Source organism: Aythya marila (genome assembly GCF_965140915.1).
Source record: "Aythya marila genome assembly, chromosome: 12".
NCBI classification, from domain to species: domain Eukaryota; kingdom Metazoa; phylum Chordata; class Aves; order Anseriformes; family Anatidae; genus Aythya; species Aythya marila.
In genome coordinates, this window is record NC_139053.1 from 7,177,173 (window position 1) to 7,196,708 (window position 19,536).

Sequence of the window (19,536 nt, forward strand, 5' to 3'; positions counted from 1 at the left end):
CTTACAAGGGACACACGGAAGTCCTTGAACCATAGGAATGTTCATTGAGTAGACTACAATTTGTTAATGGCCCTGGAAGAGAAGTCTCATGTGACAGAATAAACCATGACTGATATTTTAGCTTATACCTGTCAATAAGTAACACTTAACATTTACATTGGAAAAAAAGGTAATCCTGTTTAGTATGGTAAGCTCCAGCTAATAGATCTTCTGAGCAGTTCGGGAGAACTAAGGGAAATGGTTTACCCAGAAAAATAAACATCTGCTTTCTTCACAGTTTTTGATATTCTGAAACTTGAATTTTACTACGTAGAAGAACAAAAATAATTTATAGCTTGGCAGGTGTTCAATTTAGGATATAGGCTATAGCCATAGCTATTTAGCTGCTGCAGTTCTAAAATCTCAGCCTTTTACCGGAGGCAAGGCACAGCTACGATCGTACATGACAGACCATAAACTTCAGCCCACCGCTGGCACAAAGGCCAGCTGAGAGCACACAGATGCACCCTGTATTTCAAGTCCTTTGAAAACAGCCTAGCAATTTCAACTGTGGGTTTGTATCAGTGTTTGGTTTCTTATTAATTCTGACATCCAGGTTTAACCCTTTAATTTTACCTTACAGATGATTTAAAAAAATAGAAATATAAAGGATCAAACTCAATATAACTTGCTACATAGTTAGGAAGGTAGAAATCTAAAGCATGGTCCAACAAGCAGAAGAACCAATGTATCTGGAATCAATACATCAAAACTCCTAGATAATAGAGTCTCTGTTACTGGAACAACAAAAGGGTTTAAGTTGTTCCTCCCTCCTCCCCCCCGGTATAAACTGTTATTGGCAGCTGTGCTCATTATTTCCTGGCTTATTAATTGTGATCAATAAATAATAATAATCAGGGAGACAACCAGCTTTACCTTTGTGCTGCTCTTCTGTACCTTCTAAGAAGACAGACTATAATTTGAAAGGAATTGTAATTCCAAAGAAAGTAATTCCTAGGTTGTATTCCTATTTAATTAACTCAATTAAATGAATTTCATATTTCTGTCATGTTTTTTGTGATACCTACTTCAACATGTAATTTTTGATTTAGTTTCATGCTCTTCCCTCCAGAAAATATTTGTATGTGCACATAGGCAAGTGTTTTTTCCTATATATTACTGCCATATGCTATACAGCTGAGAAAGCAGTTGCGGGAAAGTTCTGCAAGTTCTTGCATTAGTATTATCAAAAGAAAAAAAAAAAAAAAAGCCACCCTATTTTATAACTATTCTGTGAGAGAACGTTTGAATGTTTATAGCTATTCTGTGAGAGAATGTTTGAATGTTGTCTCACTATTCTGTGAGAGAATGTCATCAATTATTAGGAATTGATGACATTTTGACTACTCTTCAGGACACTTTTTTCCTTGAAAGCTAGTACTTCAGTGGGACAACTACCAACCAGTTGATAATCAGTAGCCCTTTAACCTTCCTGACACTAAACCTAGCTGAGACACTTCAAAGCATTGTGAGGAAAGGCATTATCAAAGTGGCCCCACAGAAGTACTCACTGTGCAATCCTCTTCCACAGAACACCACTAACTGCTTCTTTCTCTAAGCTGTGCACCTGGGTCCAGGGCTTGTTCTCTTTCCCACCAGAACTAAAGGCAAGTTCATTGCAGTGGCCTCTTTCCTGTGTCAGAGGATTTTGTTCTTCACTATTAGTTTTAATCATACTCTCTAGTTAAGAGGATTGCAGATTTTCTCTCTCTTTTTCACGTGTAGCTTAGGAGAAGATGCATCAGCTTAATCCTACAAAAGGGATTCCCTTCTCAATGTGTTTTCCGATCGCTTTCCACAGCCATGTCAACAGTCGGTGGAAATTCAGAGGGAGCCCCTTGCGTGTTCCCCTTCATCTTCCTTGGGAACAAGTACGACTCCTGTACCAGCGCAGGTCGCAATGACGGCAAGCTGTGGTGTGCTTCCACCAGCAGCTACGACGACGACCGCAAGTGGGGCTTCTGTCCGGACCAAGGTAACTCCGCTTCTCAGAGCCATGCAATGGGAACAGCACACTGAGCACAAGGACGGCACCACGCTCGTTACAATTTCATTCTCACACCTATCACTCCTTTCTGTTTATGGCACTTCTCCCCCACCCAGTATCTGAGCAAAACCCCTACATTCAAATGGGAGAAAAACCTTAACAAGTCACCCCAGGGCTCATCTGCCTGAAACATTAAGTCTCCCTAAAACTGCAGTGGAAGTGTATTTCCAAAATATAAAAACCACCCTCCCCCCCTTTAAAAAAAAAAAAAAAAGTAATTGAAAAAGTGTTTCTTTCATGACCAATTTTTCCCTCCAAATCCAAACTCCCAAGGACTACGGTACTTCTCTAGTTATGCAAGAACGGACAAACCAGGAACAAATGCTAAATGTAAACAATGAACACTTGTGACAGATATTGCTAAAGATGAAGAAAAATGTTTAAAAAAAGAGAAAAAAGGAGGGAGCTTTATGTTGTGTCTGTGTGGTGAATATCAGTATTTAAAGTTATTTTCATGAATATTAGCCTTTATTTGTAACATGGATAAAATTAAATAAAGCAAAAGGCATTTTACACATCTACAAACAAGTGCTAGGTTCAGGCTTCTGAATATTTTTCCTTTCTCTTTTAGGAGGAAAATAAATGCCATATTTCAGAGACTGTTTGGACATAATTGATTAAAAGCCATCCTATGATAAAAGATTTTTTTTTTAAACTTAGTATTTGATACAACAGTGCTGATTCAGGCTTTGTTCAGAGACAGAGGTACACAGACCTGTTAAACATTTCAGTACCATTTCAGGACAGAAGAAGATTTGAGATCTAGATTGCAAGTTTAATTCTTCTGTGCTTAAAGAAAAATCTATGATTTGATACACTTCCTTTTTTCACAGAAGTACTAAGACAAAGTCACAAGTGAGGCTGCAGCAAACATCAGCTACAGCAGAGGTTGTAGACTCTCTCCACTGTAATATTTCTGGGTGTATCTATGACATACATAATTAGAGACTGTAATTACTAATTACCATGTTTATGATTAGGAGATTTTCCTGTACAGCAAGGAAAATAAGACCATGACTAACCTGTGCGGTACATTTTTGACACAAAGCAGCTGATACGAACTCTGTGTTACTCAGGATACAGCCTCTTCTTGGTCGCTGCACATGAATTTGGCCATGCTATGGGACTGGAGCACTCTGAGGACCCGGGAGCTCTCATGGCCCCCATCTACACCTACACCAAGAACTTCCGACTGTCTCAGGATGACATTAAGGGGATCCAGGAGCTATACGGTAAGGCCTTCCTCAGCAGCAGATTCAGCAGAAGAGCACACAGCACAGGCTGAATTTGGGACTCAGAACTTGCAGGGGATTTCATACTGCCCAATATCATGAATGCCACAGACATCCTTTGTTTCACACTACTAGCAGGGCTCCTACTCCAAGCAAGTATCACAGTTTAAGGATAATGAGTCACCAAATTTAGTGAACTATCCCCAGAGCTCCCCTGATAAATTCCCAACTTGTAGATTCCAGTTCCTCTTGCCTCTACTGGGACAATGAAATGTTATGGTTTTCTCTAGCCTGAAATACCCAATGGGGGTGTTTTTGTCTACATCACCCTGAGCTTCCCAGACTGCAACTGTCTGTAGGAGGGGAAGGGGTTTGCTTCCTCTCCCAGCTGGAAAAGAGATCCCATTGACTTCCCACATTCAGGTTGTACAGGCACGATAACGTTTGCAGGTAATGTGTGGAAGGTGATAGATGTATGTAAACATATTTGGCAAGCTCCTGGAGAAGAAAGTGTTTTTATGCTGGTACATCTTTAAAATTCATTACTTTCTCCACAGACACACTTATATAAATGGAAGGTACTTTAATCATAATCATTCCTTTGCATTTTACTATCTTCCACGTTCTGAAGGCAAAAATATACTACGGTCAATTAAACAGCCTAGGAAAATCCATACCATTTCTCTTTCTGTACTTTTCCCTTTTCTACTGAGATATCTTCCTAATTGTGACTACATCCTACAGTATTTAAGACTTTAAAAATGATAAGAATACACCAAAATGATTACCGCAAGAGACCTTTTTATCAAAAATCTGATATCAATCTTTTTTTTTTTTTTTCCTCTTGTTCTTAGGTGCTTTAATTAAGAGTGGGAATTGAGACATGGGCAGGGTTAAGTGAATTTCCTAAGCTTGCACAGCATATCGCTGAGAGAGTTCAGAATTTAACCCAATTTTCTCAAGTCACACCTCAAAAACCAAGACAAAACTGTCTTTCATGCTTCTTTGTACCTGAAATAACCCTTACACAAATGGCTTTCTATATAATACAATTGTTTGGGGAAAAAAACTTGGCTTTTTTCCATTCCTATCACCTTAAACCCACTACATGCACATTGTGTTTAGTGAAGGAAAGCAGACTGATGTCTAAGAAACAGCCAAAAAGTAGAACAAAATAAAATAAACCTGATGGCAAAGAGCACGTTCTAAAGAACACATTTTGATTAGTGATAAAGACACAGAGGCCACATACAAATTGTTCCAAATTCATCTTCATAACTTGCAACCACCCTTCTTTATTAGAATTTTTAATACTGAAGTTGTTTCCCCCTTTGAGCACCACCTCAGAATCATTCCCCTTCTATAAATTTTGTGAGTTCACGTGTTACCCACCCAGCACTGCCTTTCAGTGTAGCAGGCTCTCTCTGTTCACCATTACAGAAGTATCCACCGATGTCGAACCCGGACCAGGGCCAGGCCCAGGCCCAGGCCCACGTCCTACCCTTGGACCTGTCACTCCAGAGCTGTGCAAGCATGACATCGTGTTTGATGGAGTCGCACAAATTAGAGGAGAAACATTTTTCTTCAAAGACAGGTAAGTGAGATATGCTGTTTACTGATGGGCCTCAAGCAGAGGAATCTGTCAAACCTATTTGGCCAAATCTAGAAAGTTATCATCAGGCACAACCTCTGCCTTTTCTTCTGTGTGCTCAGGGATAGCAACGTGTCATAATCAGCTCCTAGGGGAAAGAAATGGCAAATTGTGATGGTTTGAATTCTGGCTTCTGCCTACACTGGGATTGCTCATGCCAAGATGCTATGACAGCGACTGGGTAGTAGTTATAGCCAAGATCAGAACAAAATGCCAGTAGCCTTTCAAAAAGAGCCTGATCTCATGGTATCTTCAACCCAATTTAATTATTAGAGAGCCAAAATAAACCTTGGTGCCACACTCTGCTGGTTTCTGTGGAATCACACAAGGGTTGCAACCAGCTCAAAAGGGTCAAGTAGCTGGGAAAAGCATCCAAACTTCTAAACACTTATGCAAACCACATCTGACCCCTCCCTCCCCCCAGATCCTTAGAGATTTATGCACCTGTAATATTAATCACAAAATTAGCAATGGAAGAGATGCATTAGTCAGTCTATTGCCTGCCAAACAAGGATTCACTCCCTATAAAATATTTCCGGATGCTGACTGTAGCAAGAACTGCAAGGACTGTTAACTCGGCACTGGAAACCCCATTACTTCTGGTGAAGTAGAGCTCTGGAGGCACGATCCTTCCTGATTTCATTCCATATAGTCTGCAATCTGGAGGAAAGTTGCAAATCTGACTGCAGGAAAACTTCTAATCTGAACTTCCAAAAACACACCCCAAAAGAAGCACACCACCCAGGGCTAGTGGCAATGATCCCTAATGCCTCCCCCACCAGAGACTGTTTTAGCAAAACTTCAGTGTAGGCATTACGATGGCCTGGCCTGAAGAGGGCCTGGCCTTTTCCTGTGTTCCTAAAGACACAATTATGGACATCTGTCAGCAAATCTTGTCCTTGAATTATTTAATACAGGACAAGTCCAGAAATCATTAACAACAGCATTCTGCAACTCATGGCTGCTGTAACGACACATCAGAGATGCTGATGATTAGGATAGGGAGCAGGAGGGCAAAGGCCCTAAAGCAGAAGACACAAGAGGCTTTTCTTGTGCAAGAGCAGAGGTGTTCCTGAGAGGACAAGGTGGCTGCACAGCTGCAGCTCCTTTGCCAGGGTCCTGTTATTGCCCAGCTGCTCAGCACTGAACAGCTTCTCCTAAAGACTATGAGACTTGGCAGCACCATGCCCGAGAGACACGAAAGCTCTTTCTTCCCTGCCATAAATCAATGCCCAGTTTTAAATCATTTACCCTCAGCTGCTCTGAACGTTCTCCCAAAGCAACTGAAGATCTGGGCCCATGTTATGTTCAATGCATGTGCCCATATCAAACATCTCCTAGCATATACAAGCATCTGAAGCTGATAGACATATTAAAACTCACCTTTTCATTGCTCCTAGACAGATTGTTTTGGATTTGAGGGTTTACAATCTGTACTGCACTCTTGGTGTTTCAGCAATGCAGAAACCGGGATTCTGTTCTTCTAACCGGGAATTGTTAACGTAACCATTTCTATTACAACCACTATGTGCTAAAAGGATTCATTCAACACGTCCATGGGGACACCTGGGAAACCGTCTGTGCTATTCCTCTGGGCCCCCATCAGCAGCAGGCCCAGATTCCTTACAACCCAGTGATCCTGGATCACTAGTAATGGCTAGCAATAGCCCTCTCTTGGCCCAGAAAGGGCTCCACTGTACCAGCAGATCAGCCTCGCAGGAAACCAGTGCTGGGCCCCTCCAGTAAGCAGTGCAGAGCTGGCCCCACCACCCTGGCTTACCAAGTTGGCCAAAAACAGTGCAAAAACATCTGCTAGCGTAGTCAGAGAGCTAAATTATTTACCTTATCTCAGTGCTTTCAAAAGGAAAAACACATTCTTATAACAATAAAAAAGCCTTGCAAGTTCCACAGTATTCACAGCATCCTGATGTCCTTTTGCTCACTCGTTGGCCTTGATTTTCAGCCCTTGCTTCTGCTTTGATAAAGTGGTAACCACGTACAGCTTGATTCAGCAAGGAACCATTTGAAAACTGTCCCTAAATCAGCAGAGCAATTCGGTGTTCCCTGTAATCTGAACAAAACAGAGGTATTTCACATTCAGCTGGTCGAAGAACTACACAAATACTAAACCAATCTGTTCAAATTGGCTCATTCTCTACCCAACGTTCAGCAAAAGCAGACAATTGTTTAATTGTTTTCCTCTGGAATGGGTTTGCCTGTCAGTCTTGCAGCATTCAAAATACCAGGCAAGCAACATTATGACTCACTTTTGGAATCCAAAAAGCAAAATGTCTATCATGTCATGTGACTTCTATGATTCACTGAAATGACCCCAGCACCCAACTGTCACATTGCACAGCCATAAGGAGCAAGTAGCAAAAAGGAGGTCGGATGAGATGAATTATTTTTAAAATTGTTTTTGTCTTCCCCTCAAACCACATCTCAAACCAAAGAAATCAAAGGGACTACACACCCAACAGTTGAGCCTTTCCACTGGGCACAGGATTCTCCAAGCAACCAGTGTCTAAATACAACCCACTGATTTGGTCCCTTTACATAGCTGCACATAATCATAATAAGTAATAATAACGACATTGATTATGTTACCATATAAAATTAAAAGTATGAATTCTGTCTACAAACCTAATATTAAAATATAACCTGAACGACTTTAAACATTTTAATGTTTTCAAAGTGAAATGAGAAAGCAAAATTTCACCATTTCCTCAGTGGCATGAGTAGAAATAAAAATACCTCTTACCCAATTCAGAAACAAAAGAAAATTCAACTTTGACAAAGCTTCCCTCCCCACAGAAAACCTCACCATTTTAAGAAGTTCCTTGAAATGTGGGCTTTATTAAAAAAAACCCCTGTGTTCAAGTCTCCATTGACTCCAGAAAGTTTTGAATTCATGCAGATAGCAATTATTAGTGCTGACTCAGCCATGAATCAGGTCCAAACTTGACTGAGAATCCTGTAACCTGGCTTTTCACAGGAGCTTTTTTTTTTTTCCTTCTTCCTTTAAGGAGCTACTTTTAGGAAAGAAGCGTTGTGAAAATTTGTTACACAGATATCTATTTCATATATTGGATCTGCTTTTCTGTCTAAGATGAGATGTACAAAACATGTTTTATCATTACCTTTTACAGTGTTTCATGTATGCCGAAAAACTGTCACAAATAAGAGCAATTAGCAAACTGCTCTATTCTTTGTCTCTTTTTTAAATGAAAATCATGGGATATGCTCAGATTTTTTTTACATGTTAAAAATAGATTTGTGCATGCAAAATGAGAATAAGTTTATCTACTATCTTAATTATTAGTACCATATGTCAGGTTAAATTAATATGTATTTATTAATTAAGAGAAAAAAAGATGCACTTTGCCAGTTGCACTCTTCTTCATATCAAACACTGCAGATTATCATAATTCAGTATGCAGCAGCTAATTATACTTGCAAATGCATTTCAAAATGTTTTATTTGTCCTAGCTAATGTTGTTTGTTTCAAGTCAAGTTTCTGTTGATAAAAACACAGCAATTTATTGAATGAATTTAGGACTGATGCTCCAACTTTTAGGCAAAAGCAAAAATCAATTTCAGCTCCTGGTTTCTCAAGCATTTGCTTATTCTAGGTAGGAACGAGTAATGACTACTTGCAGTCTGCAAAAAATAAGGTGCCAGTAGCATCTTGATCTTCAGAAACATAATAATGGTGAGAGCTGTTTGACCTTATAATTTAATAGCTCCAGCTTGGTGGTATCACTATACTTAGTGGTATCACTAACCTGCTGAGTTTCATTTATGACAACAGCAAAACTTTTGTTCTTCTGAGGGGAAAAAAGTTGTTTGTTCTATGGAGGAAGAAACTGCAGAGCTATTTTTAATACCAAAAGCCCTCAGTACAAAGCTCTGCCACTTAAAGATAATTACAGCTTTTTAGAGCTTAAATCAAATGATGATCCTACTTATCCATAAAGTAGCCAATAAATCACCCTTTGCATTTCTCTAATGAACATTTTTAGAGCTGGCAGTTCCTTTTACAGCCCAGCTCACTTCCAAGCAGTTTGATATACAGTTATTAAATCTGAACTTTCAGTCACTACAACAGCCATTGCAAGAGCAATTCATGGAATACAGATCTCTGCTTTTGTCCAACACTCATCCATCTGCTCCATACACAACAGCGGGAGAGCTTTAATAGTTTAAATGCCCTGTAAATGAGTTTATTTATATAATCAAAGCACAGACTGCATTTTGCTCTGATGCAAAAAGCAGTGCGAACTCCAAAGCAATCAGCTTAAGCAATTTCATCCGCAGTCCAGCATGCAGCTCATCGTGCATCGTTTCAGCAACACACATCTAAGTGAATGGTTTGGCTTTCCAGTTGCTGTAGGAAAACAGTTTTAAGTGTGTGTTGCTGCTGATGTGGGCGCGCACACATGCGTGCACGCGCACCCGGCCTTTGCCAGGAATGATGAGAAACAGATGTGCTGCTGAATTAGTTCATTGTAAATCTCGTACAATTTTGTGTTCTGCTCAGATTCATGTGGAGGACTGTAAACCCTCGAGGAAAACCCACGGGTCCTCTTCTTGTTGCTACATTCTGGCCTGATCTGCCAGAGAAAATTGATGCTGTCTACGAGGCCCCTCAGGACGAGAAGGCTGTATTTTTTTCAGGTACTGGTTTTTAGCTTTAAAATGCAAGTAGTCATTTGCATAAGTGTTGTGTTCGGCTTGGCTTCCTCTGACTTGTAACCAGGCCAGGGCACGGCCTGCCTGGGAGCCAGTACAGCCGCTGGTAGGGGTGGCAGATCTCAAACGCCCCATGCCAGCAAAGGCCGGGTCTAGAGGCTCTGACCAGCATTCAGCCCCGTTACAGCCACAGCACAGAGGAGCCACAGGCCCCTGGAAGGATACATTCACCAACAAACAGAACTAAACAGGGATTAGGACTTCAAACACAAAGCAACCCAACAGCAACAGTGGGAGCTCTGTTTCACTCTGTGTTTCTTCCTTTTCTTCTCATTTTAACCTATTGTCTGTTGGGGTTGCTTGAGAAGACTGCATCCTTTTTTCCCATGCCTCCCCCTGCCTTCTCCTCCTTTGCCAGAGGCTGACTTCTGCTCTGGCTCCCCAGGACCTGCCTCGGTGGCTCTCCAGCAAGGACAGAGGCAGTCATGCCCGCCGCCTCCGCAGGAGGGGAGGAGCAGGGGAAGGGCTGCCCTGGCCACCCTAAAGCACACACATGGTTCAGCTGTGCTGGCCGAGTTAGCAGGGCTGGGAGGCTGCTTTCAACATGACAGACTGAGCCAGCAAAAACTGGGCTGCAGTGTCTCCTAAAAACATGACTAAACATCTCCAGTCATGTAAAAACCACATGGCCGATGCTGCTGTACGTTTTCTGTACAGGATGGAAAAGAGTAATGATAATCTGTTCCACATGGCTCAAAGGCTATTTGCTTTAGTTTACATCGGGAAAAGAAACACTTTAAAATGTTTTATTTCAGCCAAGTCAAAACACTTTCAATAATGCATATACTATACATAACCCTATTACATCTGCATCTCTCTCCCTCTCTCACCTATGTCAGCCCCCTTGTTATGTTTTCCAGAAAAACGTAACTAACCTGCTTTAAGTAAATAAGAACTATCAAGCCATCAAAGATTGGTTTGAAAGTCACCTGAAACCCAGCTGTCTGAAAATACTTGCTGGCGAGAGCCACCCTTTGCTCCTGAATGGTGAAAGCGCAATTTCACACCCCGCTTTTTTTTTTTTTTTTTTTTTTTTTTAAAGTATTTCTCCAATCCTGCCCTTTACACCTGTCTCATTAAATATTTGACTTTCCTTCCCACTAACTGTATCGCAGGATCCAAGAGACATCCCTTCATGAACAAATCTTTCCACGGTGTTAAGTGAATCCAGTTGGGGTGTTTACTAAGGAAATTACAATTCCACATAAAGAATGCAAAATCAGACCATCTTCCACCAGTACATATTTGGAGAGACATTAGAAAATGTCATATGACAAAAGACAACAGAAGCAGGAACTCTGGGCAAAAAATTCCTGGTAATTGCTCAATAAAATCACTAAATAAAACAAGACAAGGAGACAAATGGCTAAAAAAAAAAAAAAAAAAAAAAAAAAAAAAAAAAAAAAGAGTAGAAAGTAGTGAGTTTCTGCATTTAACCTCCAGGTGCCCATGTCCAATTTCAGCCCATCTTCACCATACAAAAATTTACCAATATTAACAATTTAGTTTTACAATATGCCAACTGTTGTGTTGTGTTTTGTTTTTAAAAAGGTAAACAGCTATACTTTAGAAAGACTTTCCCCAAGAGTTCAGAAAAATGAGACAGACAAGGAGAAAGAGGAGGCAAAAGCACACTGAGGTGATATTTTACTAAGATCAAGCAACAATTACAAGGCAAAAGCAGAAACTGTGATCACAGTACAACTGCACTCTAGTGTTTCATAGATGGAAAAATATTAGAGTGTCTAGCATTACAATTAGAACAAAGTTTCCCATATCATAGCACAAAAGAAGAAATATTCCTCTGTATTTGATTAATAATTAGAGTTTGTTTCTTACTTTTCTTAGGAAATGAGTACTGGGTTTATACAGCCAGCAACTTGGATAGGGGCTATCCAAAGAAACTCACCAGCCTGGGACTACCGCCTGATGTGCAACGTGTCGATGCAGCTTTTAACTGGGGCAGAAACAAGAAGACGTATATTTTCGCTGGAGACAGATACTGGAAGTAAGAGGCAAAGAAGTGGCAGTGGCGGGACGTTGTTAGCCAAGCTTGGATCTCTAGGGCTGAATGCACACTCACGTGCAGGAGGAAGGAGTCAGTCAGACTCAGGGGTTTCATCCTCCGGGGGAAAAAAAAAAATAAAGGAGGGCTGCTGAGACAGCACTGACAGTGGTGGTGGGCGAGGATGCTGAGGCAGGGATATGGTTGGAGAGCACTCCAATACAACAGTGGGAATCTAGTGTGTATTTGAGCTAACAACTTGCTAGGGAAGAGGAGATCTGGTGTCTCTGCCAGGCTGCTCACCACTAACAACCCATCCCTCGAACCCTGCGTCCCAGCAACTGTCCCACATCAGTCCCAGGCTCCTACAAGGGGCAAGTTGGTCCTATCACCAGCTCATAACTAGGAGAAAGCTCTGAAAGGACTTCAAAAAAAAATAATGCTAATCATCAGTCACTTGAAGCCAGATTGCCTTTGAAATTCTTTCACTAAGCCACCAGGTCTGAAGGCGCTGTATGCAAAAGAAACACCAACCTGTGGCTAGCGAAGCTCACTGGAGATGTGGGGGTGACTGCAATCCTCTCGGCAGCTGATGTACCAGTCACTCACTATGAGCTTTACTCATAGAGTTGGCACTGAGGAGATCTGAACAAACTGCAAGAAGGCTGTTAGTACTTCAGGAAAGAAATCACAGCTTCAATGCATTTTGACAGTCTCAGCAATCCTTTTCATGTTTCCAGTGCATGATCAGGGAAGATTTGTTGCAAAGAAGTCCACAAATACCCACAAATGCCTGTAAATGTGTATTTACACTAGGGTTCCTGTTAAAAGACTGTTTGAGAAGCAAAATATGATGCAACATAAGCAACTAAACTCACACCTTTTTATTAAAACAATTATTATATTGCGATGGGGCTGAGACACCCTAACCAGCATGGGATCTGTGTTACTATAATCATCACCCAATAATTCCACCCAAGGCTTTATGTTTTAGATGGGCAAAGCATAAAAAAGAAAGATGCACAGACTTGACTAAGCTTATACAGCAATCTGTGCCAGAGCTGGGCACCGAGCTATATTTCTAAGTAAATTTCAAGATATCTAAACTGCAATCAAGGTGCAAGTGACCTGCTACAAGAACATGCTCTGTCCAGGAAAGGTATCAGTCTCAGAGATTAAGAAGGAATGTCTTGAAAATGCCCCAAGACTACTGCAGTGTTAGAAGTAAATACCCTGCATTGCACCTGATGAATAGTGTACTAAGCTTATTTAATGGAATTTTACCGTCTTAGCTGGCAGGAAGACTTGGCACAAAAGATGGTCTTACAAAGCAGACGTGCCTTGGTGCTTTGATAACTGGGTGAATTACCTCTGTGCTGCCTAGCAGAACAGTGTGAGACCAGAACAGAGACGCTAACTCCTGCTTTTACCATCCGAGGTCTCTTCCAGGAACAGGGCTGTACTCCAGGAATGCCACCATTAAGCAACAGGCTGAAAATTGAACCACCCATTAACTGACAATTTAGAGGAAAGCTAAAAAGTAGAAACAGCAAGAGAAATCTAAAAGATTCTACAAGCTATAAGGGGCCCTTCTGAGAGATGATCTATATAAAATATCAAAGGAAGTATCAGTAAAATTGAGTCCACTTTATATGAACATTAATTTCATGTTATTATCAAGTTGGATGAATGTCTTTTTTATATCCTAATGGCTGTGGAGTCCTGTAAGTAAATAAAATACCCTTTTACAAGTGCCACTTAATCATAACTTTCTTTCAATTACTTTGAAGACTCTACTCTCCTCTATAATTTAAAGGAAAAAAAGAACTTAAAAGCTAAAGAACATTATTCATCTTTTAATGTCACAGAGACCATCTTGTTAAATTATTTCAAGTAGTTTTAATACAGCCATTTGCAATACTTCTGATTTCTATCAGAGCCTACAGACTATGAGGTAGCAAAACTGCCGGGCTCCTTTGTACCAACCATTGTTGTGATTAACTGCACTCCAGGGCCTCCACATAATTCACTACTCTAATCTCAGACCGTACTCCTATGCATTCCAGAATGCATAATTTATTGTTAAAAAATCAAAAGAAGCTTAAGTAATTTCTATATGTTGAAGATGAAAGCAAGCTGTTGACAAATATTTGAGAAAAAAATGCATCAGATGCAGTAACATTTAAGAATGTGCTTGTTTCATTTTATACAAGGACTTTGCCACATAGAATCAAAATTGTTTCATACCATAATCCTTTCTTTGCTATTATCACACTTGCTTTTAATGGATTTTTGGAAGCCTCCTCCTCTCCCTTCATCCAGCCCTGAGCTATTTTAGCGTTATTGTAACAAGATTGTTGAACAAAGAGAAGTTATGTGAAGGAGAAGCGGAGCTGGCTCAGATTCCACAGCTCAAATTTTAAAGCTGCGTAAGAAGACACTAAGCTTTTCTTTAAATACCCAAAGAAAATATAGGAAGTAATTTAAATTATTTATATAAATTGATTTTAACCAACCTACTGCTCAGTTGTACTAGTGTACCTTTGGATAAAATCCAAGTAGTTTCATAGTGCAGTAACGGAGAAGTGACCCAAGGTACCTACAGATGTGAGAAGCAGAACACACGACCATAACACTTCCCTCCTGCCAGCGCTGGTCCCAGAAGAGCTGTCTGAAGCCTGCCCTTTTTGAAGAGGTGCTGGTGGAGGGACTGAGGTCTCACGCACTGGAAGCCTGCTTCAAAGCATGTCCTGTGTCACTGCTCCTTAGGACATCTCCCCTGCTCCAGCCCAGCACTGACTGAAATCTATACGCCAGGAAAAAGGGGAAACCAGGCTGCTGTCTTGCTGCTTTCCTCTGAGCAATTAAGGACCTTGCATCTGTGGGACATTTATTCCCTGTGTATGGAAATGGAGATTCTGGATTACCTGGGGGTGTGCAGAAATGACTCCACACCGATCTACCTTCACCATGTATAGCGGGAAGCAGTCAGTGAAACAACTGACCGTCTGCCAACATGGATGCACGCAGGTCCACTCACTTTTGAAGGACACTGAAATCTAAACCCTAATTCCTCGGAGTTGTGTGGATTAGCATCAGATGAGGTTTTCTCTTCAAAGCAGTGCACCAAAGCCATCGTGTTGTTCAAATAAATGCACCCATTTTAACATGGCATTTACCTCTTGAACATCACAAAGAGAAAAAGGACTGTGAGAAATCAATAGGGTTTTTTAACAAAAAGTTAAGGGAAGAATTAGGGTGGAATTTGTAATTTAATAGTAATCCATCAGTTACATGGACTACAAGCTTAATTTATTTAACAAGTGTGTGTTTTTTTTTTTTAATATATTAATTTCTCATTAAAATCTGGTATCTCCATATGTCGGTTGCTGCCTGAAAACAGTCACCTTTCCTAAAATTATCTTTGGAATTTTAAAGCTCGATTTCTAGAAAACATTTTGCTTAGCAAAATTTCAATGTAGCATGAATTACAGTTCCAGAAGGAAGGATTTCACAGGGTTTTAAAGGAATTAGGAATAAAAATAATAATTCAATGTAAACAATGTTACAGTCTTGGTTATCTTTTCTGTTTGATTGTTTTATACAGTCACATGAGGACTCCCTGAAAAATTATGCTAAATTTCTACATTAAATACAGATATGTAATGCAGAGATATAATTTGCTTTAGGTACAATGAAGAAAAGAAAAAAATGGAACTTGCATCCCCTAAATTCATTGCGGATTCCTGGAATGGAGTTCCAGATAACCTAGATGCTGTCCTGGGTCTCGGTGACAGTGGTAAGCTATAATCCGATCTAAGTCTCTAACAAGGTCTCTTATTTGTCTCCTGTGACACTTACTGGATACTTCAATTCCTTGTGGTCCATAAGAGCCACTGCTGCTCACATCTGCAAACTACTAGATCACACTAACTTTCTGGGCTCTCTCTTTTTCCATTGAACATCAGTTGACAAATACCCTATTAATCACAGCTCAAAATACTTTAGATGAAACTTTTACAGAACAGAACCTCTCCTGGAATACTTTTATACAAATAAATAATAATAGTTTTGCTAACAGCCTTTTTCACAAAGCTCATTGAATTTCAACTTGCTACTCTTTATCATTTACTTCCTTGATGCTGAACACTTCGCAAAAACTTAACAGGGCAAAAATCAGCATTCAGTTGGATTTTTCTCCTTTTCTTCCTTGCTATTTTCTTGAAAATAGCAAAAGCAATAATAAGGCTATGCATGGCTTGTCAAAGCATCTTGAAGCATCTTAGTACTTTCCATTGCTTTGTTGTACTGGCCTGGAAGCCCACTACACAACCGTCAGGCTGTTATGTAAATGGAAAAGAGCTACCGATGACACAGTCACTTGGATCTCCAGACATCACACTCTTCTGTAGGCTGCTCAGGATCAGCACCATTTCAGCATCCTTCTGCTCTAGCATAGCATGAACTAGAATATGATGTTCACCTTGATCACAAACAGGTGGTGTTTTGCTCTCTCTTTTTTTTTTTTTTTTTTTTAATTTTTTTTTTTAAAAAAAAAAAAAAACAACACTCCTAGCAACTTCAGCTGAGGGCCCGGCCCACAGCACGGCCTCATATTGTTGCACAGGTATGTGTAGAAGTTTGGAAACATCGCTAATATCACAAGTCCTAACTTGTTTACAGTTTCAACAGCAATTTTGCCAGCAAATATTTCTGCCCAGAAAATTCTGGCTCACAAAATGGTAAAGCGACTTCAGGTTCTATTTAGGACAAGACCTTTGTTCTCCAGAATGGGAATTTCTATTTATTTTTTAAATAAAACTTTTTTAATGTGTGCAAATGCTTCAGGAATAAGCTCTTATAGTTCATTAAGCTTTGTGAAATCAAACAAAGAAGCTTTGATCAAGAGATCTGCACTCCATAATCTAAGCATACTGTTTTATTTGCCTTCACAGGGTACACCTACTTTTTCAAAGACCAGTATTATCTACAGATGGAAGACAAGAGCTTGAAGATTGTTAAAATTGGCAAGATAAATTCTGACTGGTTGGGTTGCTGAACTGTATGAGATATTAATAACCAAATATTTACTTTTTTGTTATATGCCTTATCTGTAATTAGAAATAGATCTGAATGCTAATTACTGGACCAGTCTGGTACTGGCACCAAAACATTAAGTACCAGTACTGTACACATCAGATAATTTAAAACTGTTTGCCTCCTCAGTATACAAGAGATGTTTACGTATATATTCTGGTACAAGTTTTCAGTTTTTCATGCTAGTAATAGTAATGCTAGTAACAGAACACCCATCGGTCTTTATTCCCCTGGTGCTTAAAGAAAGCATTGAAACCATTGCAGACTGGATCAGGCCCCTGTGTTATCTTACATACATCCCCAATAGCCTCAAACGAGATGTACCAGCAGTGCACTTTGATATATATTTTTTTTAATACAACTCTTTTATAAATAGATGGTTTGTCCTGATGTTTTTCACCCTCTTGAGAGTTTGATCATTACTTCCATTTATTTACATACTACAGAAAGACTGTCAAAGGCACAGGTTGCCTCGGGATTTGATTTGTGTTGATGCATGATGGAATCATGGCAAGAAACTGTATTAAAGTATTGTTTTAAAGTACTTTTTATTTTAATACCGTAGTTAAGTCTAGCAATTTGCTTCATGCACTTTGTTACTACTCTATAACTTGTTTATATGGACAGAAGACTCAGATTTTTGAAGTCAATGCGTTATACATAAAAGCCAAGTATTATTGTTTAACTTGTTTTATTTTTCCATTCTTTCTAATATTGGGTTTTTGTTTGGTTAGGTTTTCTGCTTATGCATTGGGCAACAGAAAGTGTTCTCTTCCCATTTGATGGAATGTTTCTCATTTAAAAACAAAACAAAAATGTCCCACACATGAAGTGCCAATGATACAAATAAAATCAAATTACACTGTCAACATTTCTCATGGCTATGCTTTCTCGTATCATTTGGAATCAGAAGTTCAGTAGCATGTTACAGTGGATACCACAAAGGGTGGGCAATATTACCCCAGTATATAACTGTATACTGGACTTATTTAGAAACCTGGGTTAACTTTTCTGTTTGTTCTAAGATGGAAGGCAGCAGCTTGCATTAAAGAGATGATATGGCCCTGCATACCATAAGGTTGGAAAAGACCTCCAAGATCATCTGGTCCAACCATCCCCCTACCAACAATATCACCCACTAGAGAATTGTCACCTGGATGAATCACTACTACTGCCAAAAGAAAAGATGGATATCTCCCTTCTGAGCATCCTTGTTCCCTTCAGCCACCATTAACTGCCTTCCTAACTAGTTCTGCACCACAGTTAACAAGGTAAGGCATAAATCAGAGTAATTGTAACTGCAAAATGCTAGAATTTCAGTTTTTGCAGACCCCTGGAAACCTTCTCAGGACCACAGGACCTGACGACGCATTGCAGGGATGTATGGTCTGCCACAGACATCTTACACCAGTGGTGGAAATACTCTACTGTGTTCGGACTGCCAGGAATTCCTCCTGAGTGTTGCAGTAACTTCAACCCAGGGAATTTAAGCACTTACTGCTTTAAGCATCCTCAAGTAACCACTCCTTCAAGACTTCTGGGTTCTGTGTCAAGACTGCCCCAAACTGCATGCTCTAACATCTGTATTTAATACAAAGGTTTCCAAACATTGATATACCAGAAGAACACTTGCAATGAGTCTTTCCAGCTCTGAGCTTGCTAAATCACATTTCTACTGATGACTGCAAGAGTTTCCTGTTCGTCTCCAACTTACGTGTATGTTGTGCAACACTGGCTGATCCACCAGCATACCTTCGGCAACAGTAAGACCGTAAACCTACAAAACTCTGCACATCTGGTGGATTTAAAAGAATTCTGCACAGCTTCTTGTTTTGTTCTTGCCTGTGTAAATCCATTCCCCAATGACTACATCACTGTCAGAAAAACAGAAACAGATTTTCTATCCTTAAACCTACTTACTCTTCTTTCAATTCAGTTTCAGACTGGCAACCTTCAGCTTATCATAGCTCATTTGTAAACACATCAGTTTCTGTTCATGAACTGTTATTTACCTAGGTGACAACCTAGAGGGTATCACACAAGCTGGAGGAATATACTGACCCTTCCCATTAACATTTCATAATTGACCACTGAAATGCCAGAAGTCACAAAACATCCTGAAAAAGTCCCTGGGTTTCATTTCACTTGAGGACAGCCACTTTTAAAACTCACTGTTGGAACCCAAACACAACCTGCTCTGTCTCTCAGGTGTCACCTAGTCATAATCACAGAGAAGCAGCTCTAAACTTACTTCAAACCATTTTCCAGTTAGGGATGCTATTTTCTTCCCTATGGCCAAAACTTAAGAAATCATAAATTTCCTCCCTGATTTTGTAGGTCTTTGCAGTGAATAAGCCATGAGATAGAAAGTCCTTTCCCAAGCAGCTCTGGCCGTGTCCCACACCAACCCATCCAGCTCACTTCCCTGGTGGGTTTTGGAGTTGCCCCATCCCCATAGGTTTTTCTGGATGTCCCTGCTCCTGGCTGAAGCTGCTTACCCTCACGTGCTCTCTTCACCTTGCTGAGGCACTGCAGGACTGCGCCCTTGGCAGCGAGACCACTGCCCCTGCCTGCCCTGCTGCCACACCATCCCTTAGGGAGCAGCCCGTTCTTCCTGCCCTCTACACTTCTCCTAAGACACTGTCAGAACTGAATCAGCATTCTCACCCTCTTTGTTTAAAAGAGGAAGAAACAAATGCTATTCTATTTTTTT

General features: G+C 40.2%; 1 protein-coding gene across 1 annotated transcript in view; it reads left to right on the forward strand.

Annotated features, from left to right (window-relative positions):
* MMP2 (matrix metallopeptidase 2) overlaps window positions 1–17,685 on the forward strand; it is a 35,433-nt gene extending 17,748 nt beyond the window's left edge. The window contains exons 7-13 of the mRNA XM_082770170.1: window positions 1,841–2,014; window positions 3,163–3,318; window positions 4,759–4,912; window positions 9,510–9,646; window positions 11,570–11,729; window positions 15,416–15,525; window positions 16,682–17,685. Of these exons, the coding sequence (XP_082626296.1) occupies window positions 1,841–2,014; window positions 3,163–3,318; window positions 4,759–4,912; window positions 9,510–9,646; window positions 11,570–11,729; window positions 15,416–15,525; window positions 16,682–16,785 (995 nt within the window). The 3' untranslated portion in view covers window positions 16,786–17,685. The remainder of the gene's footprint in view (window positions 1–1,840; window positions 2,015–3,162; window positions 3,319–4,758; window positions 4,913–9,509; window positions 9,647–11,569; window positions 11,730–15,415; window positions 15,526–16,681) is intronic.
* The last annotated feature ends 1,851 nt before the right edge of the window (window positions 17,686–19,536 follow it).